Raw genomic sequence first — 8,129 nt, 5'->3', positions numbered from 1 at the left:
CCCCACCACCACCTCCCCGGCGCGCGCACCAAACACCACCGCCACCTGCGCGAGGCCCAGCGGGCAGAGCGTCGACATTCGCACTTTCGTCACGGGCGCCACCAGGAGACCCACGGGGCCGAGGATAGCGGTTTCGCCCCGGCCGACGCCCTATAAGGCTCGAGGGTTGCGGCCCAGGTTGCCTGGAGATGGGCCGCATTCCCCGGAGAGTGGGCTTCGCCACGACTATCCAGCTGCTCTGGCCTGGGGTCGTTGACGAATCGGCGGCAACGAAAGCAGCAACTAATCCCTGAGGAAAAGGGGGCGGGGCGGAGGGGAGGAGGCCAGCCAGAGCTGGAGAGATTTGAGTGGTGCGTTGAACGGGCGCAGATTCGTCAGGCGGGCGGGGCGAATGGGTGGACCGGACCTCCGGTCCTTTGCTCCTCTTGCCTGTCCCTTTCTTACACAACTAGAAATGTAAGAGGCTGCAAATTCGCCACAGGTCCTGGACCTAGCCGTTGCTTCCCCTTACCCGCCTTGGTTGGGGTCAAGAAAATAACTCCTGGGTAGCCAAACCCTGTTGGCAGAATCGGCTACTTTTACTGGATAGTTATTACTAGCACAACTCAGGGGACAGCCTCATTCTGACCCAGGGAAATTGACTACAGCTCAAAGCTCTTCTCGGAGTCCGATGAGAATTTTCGGCTAAGCATACGGGCCTGAGCAATTCTGAGGAGCTGGCCTCGCGAATCTGCGAATACGTCTGTGGGTGGAGCCAAGGCGGCGTGCGCAGAGGGGCAGAGGGCGTGGTCAGAGCGTGCGGAGCCCGGCGTCGCGGGGACACTTCCTGTAGAGCCCACCGAAACCCAGGCGGGTTGGGAGGGTTGTCCTGAGGTGGAAAAGTACAACCACAGGCGGTAACTCAGGTCGTTTCCCTGGCGCTCTACATAATGTAGGAAGCGTTTTCCTTTCGTTTTCCCCCTTGGGCCGCTAGCTGTTTAAGATGCCCACCAGACAGATGGGGAAACTGAGGCCTCCAGAAGCTGCCGCATTTTGGTTGTACTCGGCCCACTATTAACGATTGATTAAATCCGAAGCTGTCTTAAAAGTTCTATAATAAACCTGGTAGAGCCTAAAGGCCATTGAATGGGTCTTGTAAAAACCGAACTACGTTTTACAGGAGCTAGGGTGGAGTGGTCTGTTCTCCAGGCATCATGATTCCAGTGCCCGCCCTTTTCAGCCGGGTCAGTAGAGGGGGCTATGCTTACCCAGTCCTGCCACTCGAGGGCAGCACCAGTTCAGGCTTAACACCTGGGACCCTGGGACCAAGGTCGCCCTGTCGCTGGGCATCCTTTATCTTCGTCTTGGTCGCAGGGTATCTTGGTCTCTGGGTAATGGCATTCTCAGGAGGCTCCTCTGCCAGAGCTGAAGATGCCTGTAGGTTTCAGATAACTATTTACAGCTCTTGCTGTATGACCTTGGGCAAGTCATTGACCTCTCAACGTTTCAGATTCTTCCTCTGAAAGGGGTATTAACTCCTGTCACACGGAACTATTGTAGCCATCAAATAACATAGGAAAAGCCCTTGGAGCCTGATTCATGCAAATTCACCATTTTAAGTAATAGGAAAAGAGAAAAGGAAGACTTCAAGATCTCACACCATAAGAATAGAAGAGAGAGGACTGGGACCCTTTAAATGGATGATGAGATCATATTCCTTTCTCTTGTCCCAGTTTAAAGGTACTGGCTTCTTAAGTCAAACAGATTTCCTATGTGATGGTAAAGGTAGTTGTTTTCACTGAGTAGTTGTGTGGCTCTGGGCAAGATCCTCAGCCTTCCTGGGCCTCAGCTTTCTTGCCTCTGAAAGGGAATGAGAAAGACTTGTCTCTTGAGGTGGCTGTGAGGATTAAATGAGATAACCTATGAAAAGCCTATTAGTATGTAGTAGTCACTCAAAAAAAGAAAAAAAGTAAAACATGCTAAATCGTTAATGAAAGAGATAGAGACCCTGAGCTCAGGAACAACAGTGCAAAAGCCTTTTTTTGCCTTGTTGTAACATTCTACATTCAGAAGCTACTGGCCCCTGTTAGCACCAGAAAGAGGTCAATACCTGGAACCCACTCTCCCACACCCCTGCCCCACCCCCAGGTACACATGCCTCTACTCAGCTCTTAGGAACAAGTCACCTGATCCCAAGGAGGCCTCCCTTTTACCCTATTCACAGCCACAGGGACATCTGTGAAAGAATTTATTATACAAAACAAGGTGCATCAAAAATTCAGTGTCGGAATAACTCTGTATTTCAAGGGCTAGGACAGGACCTTTTAAAACCTCACCCCAACACTGGCCAGGCAGTTGGGCTGGGCGCACAGGCCCTAAGTCTCTAAAGACCCCCAACCCGGCAGAGAAGAATGAGAACCAGATATAGAAGCATTAAGTGTGGGTCTAGAGAAGTTGGACAGGCACTTGAACCTCCAAAAATAGGGAGGCTCCTCCTAGGAAAGACTAGACCTATGCTGGGGGAAGAAACACGCAAATCCTTCTCTATAGCAACTAAGAGTATGGAACCCTTCAAAATCAGGATGAGGAAAAAGCTTCCCAACAAATGCCAACCATAAAATAGATTCTACAAAAATAAAGCAAGAGTTGGCTGCCTTTTGGGGCAGTTGGATGGGTATGTAACCTGACCTCAACATCCTATATAGGTGCAAGTGGCTAAGGATCAGCACCAAAGGTCTGACCGGGGTCTCTCTGCCTCCCCTCCACCTACCACATGAGCCTTAGACTGAGGACCTTCCATTTTCTCCCTTGCTCCTCCAAGCCCTGGTATACAGAATTTACAAAACCCATGGGACAGGCTGACAGGGAGAATCTCTTGGAATTCCTGCCCCAAGGCCCAGCCCAAAAGACCCTGAGGGCAGGAATCTGGTCTCTACCTGAGAGTAGCCACAGGAAATGGCTCTAGGCAGGGTCAGGGAAGTGGTCTGGAGACCTGGGGTCTGTGGCTGACCCCTGAGGGAGGCAGTGCTTTTCCGCGGTGGCTAACACAAGTCTCACACAGCCTGCAGCTCCCCCTGCAGGCGACTCAGCTCCTCTAGCTCCTGCTTGTGGCGGTCTGTCTTGTGTGCCACCAAGGAGCGGTAGAAATGCAGAGCAAAGGCCACGAACACAAGTCCCACGGGTACCATAATTGCTGTGGAGGCCATGGCTGCTTGCCAGCCTGGTCCATGGGCCCCACCACCACCACATGCTTGCCAGGATGAGCAGGCCTCAGGTGGCTCAGCCTGTGGAGGGGCTACAGAAGAAGAGGGTGGCTTAGAAGCTGGACTAAGGGAGGTAGCCACTGGTGACAGAGTCCCAGGCACCTGGGAGGCAGGGACCATGGGGGCTGGCGTGCCTAAAGGGGCTCCAATGGGCACAAACTTGACCCAGCCAACCAGAACAACTTCAGCAAGAAAGAGGAAGGTGCCCAAGGCAGTGGAGAAGCCCCAGGCCAGCTCCACATAGCGGTGGAGTCGCTGGTGTGGAGACTGGTGGACAGAGTTGAGGTTGTGGATGTTGCTAACGGCTTCAATGTGGGGCAGAAGACACGTGGAGACCATGAGTGCAAAGAGGTGTACAGCCACTAGTATGGTGGTACAGGCACTAAAAGCCACCAGCAGGCCTGGCGGGTATTCGTGGTTGCTCTCCAGTTGTACCTCCACCATGGCCACCTGTGGGGACAAGAGAGGATGGATTGAGTGTTCATAACCTCAACAGTAGCAGGCAGGGTTTTTGCCTGTTGGCAAACATCACTGATGTATCCTTAGGACCTGGAACAGTGCCTGGCAGAAAAAAAGTCTCCCAGTCTTTCTTGAATGCATGGATGTCCTGGGCCTTGGTTTCCTCACCTACCTATCAAGAGGGCTGGATGACATGTTTCTGACCATCTTACCTTATTATAACATAGGGGTTAAAAAGCACAGATTCTGGCCGTTCGTTCTCAAGTCTACAAGCATGATAGTCTTGAGCAAGTGACTTAGTTCTCTCTGTGCCTCAATTTCCTCATTTGGAAAATGAGGTTTTCATAATAGCATCTATCTCCCTTATAGGGTTGTTGTGGAAATTGAATGAGATAATACATCAAGTGATAAGAAAAGTGCAAGGCACTAGTAAGAACTAGGTGTCTGCTGTTATTATTAGAGTTACTGAAGTCCAAGACCAGAGTTTGCATATTGGCATACTATGAACCCAAGCCAGCTTGCAGACATGTTTTGCCTGGCTGTTCATACAGTGTGTTTCTTAAGTTGCCACCCGCTTCTATATCTGGAATCTTTCTATATCTGTATCTTTCCCTTCTAATAAAGCTTTTCTTGTAAAAAAAAAAAAAAATTTAAGTAGAATTAAGTTGCCAACTTTGAAAACTCAAGAGATTTCATATAAATATCCCTATTTCCAGATCATTTTGAAATTTTGAAAGATCTAGTTACACCAGGCCCACATTCCTGCATAGCAACTATCAGCTAGAGTGGAGTCATGACTGCTTCCTTTGAACAGGTCATGGGGTCTCTTTATAACTACAGTCCCCACAGAGCCAACTTGGCAACCATATTATTTGCCTGGCCTTTGCCAACATTGAGTTGATGATCCTATTCTAGACTTGTATATATTTGGACTCTAGAACCAGACTGCCTAAGTTAAAATCCTGCCAGTTATTTGTGTGGGACCCTGGGCAGGTGTCTAAACACCTCTGATCCTCGGTTTTCTCATCTGTAAAATGGACATAGTTGTGGTGCCTACTTCATAATAGAAAGATGATGTACATAAAAGCCCTAAGCACAGTGCGTGGTACTTGGTGACGGTTCAATACAATTTGTGTTATTCTAACACAGGCCACCTGGATTCCAGAATGTGGATCTTTCCCCATGCCTTGTTCTTGCAGAATCCATTAGATTGCTTTGGGGCTGAGGGAAGGAAGAATGTGCAGAGCATGGAGAGCGGTGGAAGACAGGATGAGTATTTTGGGAAACTGGGCCAGGCCTAGTCCTGGTTTCTCCCATCTCCTGACCCGGCCTTGCTCTTCTCTGGCAGGACTAGAGCCAGTCCTGCCCCTAGAACCTACCCATCTGGCCTCTTGATCCTGTAGAGAAGATTCTGGCCCTTAAGCTGTCACCCAAGCAACATGCAAGTCCAGCAACAGGTCAGATTGGCCCCTTGGGAAGAGGATGGACCATGGGGCTTGGGGTAGGGGACTTCCCTCAGCTAGGTCCATGGGACTGCTTTCTTCCCTCTGCAGTCTGTACAGGTGAATGGAAGCCAACCCCCTGTCCCTAGCTGACTTCACATCAGGAAGGGTGGGCTGGCCTGTGGATTTTAGGCCCCCACATAGAAAACCACAGATTTAGGATGACTATTAGGGATACTTTCCCTCATTTCAAATACAGAGGCTGTGGCATGGAGAGGGGCAGAGACTAACCTAAATCACCCAGTGCTGTGACTCTTTTATCCCCATCTCAATTTGACTCCAACAAGAGCACAGTTCTATTAATGCAGGAAGGAGGCAAAAGAATTAAAAATGTTAATCAAGCTACATTCAGAGACTGCAATATGCTGATCAGCCCTGCAGCCAGGCCAGGAGGGCACCTTCAGAACACAGAAAGATTATTAACAACCCATTCTCCACATCTCAGAAGGAGAAACAGGCAAGAGTCATTCCCTATGGCTAAAACCATGGGGAACCTAAGGATTAAAACCTGGGGAACTCCCAGCAGGCCTTTCACTCTACATATTCACGTATATACTCTTCCCCTTCCTCACTGTTTGTCCATATCAGGAAATGGGAACTAAAGAATGACATATCAATTGAATAGCCTGAACACTCAGGGTCCCTCTCAGTGCCTTTTCTGTCTCTCTCACTGTCCCACTCTCTGCCTCTGAGAGGAGACCATACTCTGTCTGTGGGGCATTATCTTTTTTCTAATAAACTTTCCTTTTGACTCCAACTTTGGTGTGTGTGTGTTGAATTCTTTCCACACTCTCCACCAAAGGACCCTCTTCTCTTGGTGCGGGGCTTGGTCTCCCCCGCACTTGGAGAAATTTGTCCTGTCCTATATCACTATGAGGACTTCTCTTCCACCGGCCACTTTCTCTTTCTTCTGTCATGATTGTGGGGAAACCCTGGACTAACAGTACAGTGACGTTGAGTCCTAGTTTATTCTATATCCTTCATCTGCCGCATACTCTTGGCAGAGCCACTGTCCCATTCTGGGCCTTGATTTTCATACCTGTCCAATTAACAGGTAGTCTGAACCGTGTTTAGTGTGTGTCTTGCTCTAACATGCTTGAATCTATGGTTTGATAACAAGAATCAGCTCATTCTGGGCCAGGTATTTGGCAGGCTACAGAGGGTATACCCTCCATGATCTCACAATTTCCCATGGACCAAAGAAAGTGGTGGAGGCCTGTCTAGGGTCACACAGCTGGCCCCAAGGAAGAAAGAACCAGGACTTGTGTCTGCTGACTCCTTACTCTGGGACCTCCCTCAGTCCAACTTCCTATGAGGCTTTCTCTGGGCCAACGTTAGCTGATAACATCTTCCTTTCCTCACAGGCATCTTCTCAAAGCTTTCCTGAATTACATGAAGCATCTTTTGTACTTGCTAGGGACTACCTGCCCTCCTTAGGATGGGCCCACCTTCATTTGGGTGACTCCAGTTTATTCTGACATGCCCCAACCCCAGCCCTGTTTATACAGCCCCCACCCAGCTCAATTTGCCTTTGAACCATGGGGATCTAGTAATCACTCCTCCTTGGATTATGCTTTTGAGCTTCTTTGCCCCATCCTTGCTATGTAACCCCCGATTTTTCTACCCCCAGGACATAGGTCCCCTTTAATACCTTTGGCATTTGTTTATCCTCCCTGTAGCCCAGTTTATGCCAAGGGTCTGTTTACACACACAACCATTAAAAAGGGACTTGTGCCCTCCCTTGGGACCTTGTTTGTTACCCCTTTTACCTCTTAAATCCCAACTTTCCCTTTCCTTTGCCTGCCTCCCATCGGCACTCATTTGCCCACGGCCCCATGCCCCCAAGTGCCACACCCCACGCCCAGTGCGCCCCTTCCCTCCCCTCACCATGGCGAAGCCCGAGAGCAGGGCAGACGTGCGGCTGGAGGCTTTGAGCTTGGCCCGGCTGAGATAGAGGCGGCGCCAGCTGAGCGCCCGCAGCGAGTGCTGACTGGCCCCCATAAGGTCCAAGTAACCGCGATGCACGAATTCTCGGTATGTGGCGGAGCCTGCAGGGCTCTCGGCCTCTGGGTTGAGCGGGGCCTGTTCACCCACGTCCCCCTCGCCGCCCTTCATCCTGGGGGCTGCAGCACCAGACAGATTGGGAGGTCACCGTGGTGCTAAGTGGCCTCGGGGTCTCCAGGAGGGCCAGCCCGGGCCAGGGGGAGACCCCATCCCCCGACAGAACCGACCAAGATGCGGAGATGCGAGCAGCGGGCGCCCAGGAACAGGCGGCCCAGGCGGAGCAGGAAGAGACGTCTGTAGGGAGCCCTAGGGGCCGAAGTGGGACAGCAGAGGCCTAAACAGGAACTGGGGCGGAGGCGGAGTCGGGGCAGCCACATGATGGGGTGGAGCTGGGGGGCCGCAGGCAGAAATCCTGAAGGACCCCACGACCCCAGTGCACCCAAAATGTCATCCAGGAGTCCCAGCCAGGAACTGGGAGTTCCTGGGCCTTGGATCACTCCAAGTGCACCTGGACACACTCAGCTCCAACCCCATAAATTGTGAACTTGCGGAAGGTGAGCCCATTCGTCTGTGGGGACCGCAGGGCGCCCTGCATACTCAGTTCCGGAAAGCCCAAGGAGGTCCAAGGCTCTCTGATCCATCCAAACAGCTCCTCCCTCAGAGAGTCCCAAAGGGTGAGCACTGCGATCATCCGCACCCCATCCCCGCCCACAGACGCCGCACACACACACAGGAACTCAGCGGCCCCGGATGTAAGATTTTGAGTTTTATAGCAAACCGTATTGTAGATTTGGGGCCCAGCCCGGCTGGGTCCCCCACTTGTCCCCAGCCAGGCTGCCTCCTCCCCCTCCCCCAAGCGGCCCCATCCTCAAGCCTTTCGTGATCCCCAGGACCCCCTCCCCTCGGCCTTTGGTCCTCCCAG

The 8,129-nt window shown here is 51.6% G+C and overlaps 2 protein-coding genes across 4 annotated transcripts in view; both read right to left on the bottom strand.

Moving 5' to 3' along the window:
* SETD1A (SET domain containing 1A) overlaps window positions 1-2,088 on the bottom strand; it is a 23,637-nt gene extending 21,549 nt beyond the window's left edge. Inside the window, exon 1 of one of the 3 annotated variants that reach the window (XM_006914148.3) lies at window positions 46-2,088. The gene's annotated coding sequence lies outside the window, so the exon portion shown is untranslated. The remainder of the gene's footprint in view (window positions 1-45) is intronic. The other 2 variants (XM_015591170.2, XM_015591169.2) reach the window with 2 other exon arrangements.
* Window positions 2,089-2,214: 126 nt separating this feature from the next.
* On the bottom strand, window positions 2,215-8,104 carry ORAI3 (ORAI calcium release-activated calcium modulator 3). The gene is made up of 2 exons (XM_006914147.3): window positions 7,091-8,104; window positions 2,215-3,692 (listed from the first exon to the last, which is right to left on the bottom strand). Exons 1-2 carry the CDS (start codon window positions 7,316-7,318, stop codon window positions 3,033-3,035), a joined length of 888 nt encoding a protein of 295 aa, XP_006914209.1. The 5' UTR covers window positions 7,319-8,104; the 3' UTR covers window positions 2,215-3,032.
* Between the last annotated feature and the right edge of the window lie 25 nt (window positions 8,105-8,129).

Source organism: Pteropus alecto, unplaced genomic scaffold (genome assembly GCF_000325575.1).
Source record: "Pteropus alecto unplaced genomic scaffold, ASM32557v1 scaffold44, whole genome shotgun sequence".
Taxonomy (NCBI): Eukaryota; Metazoa; Chordata; class Mammalia; order Chiroptera; family Pteropodidae; genus Pteropus; species Pteropus alecto.
This window is presented reverse-complemented; position numbering and strand designations above follow the sequence as displayed.

Excerpts from the sequence above, each read along its gene's own strand:
- ORAI3 (XM_006914147.3), bottom strand. The coding sequence starts at position 7,318 with ATGAAGGGCGGCGAGGGGGACGTGGGTGAACAGGCCCCGCTCAACCCA. Across the intron at positions 3,693-7,090 it reads TGCTCTCGGGCTTCGCCATG|GTGGCCATGGTGGAGGTACA; the intron begins GTGAGGGGAGGG and ends TTGTCCCCACAG.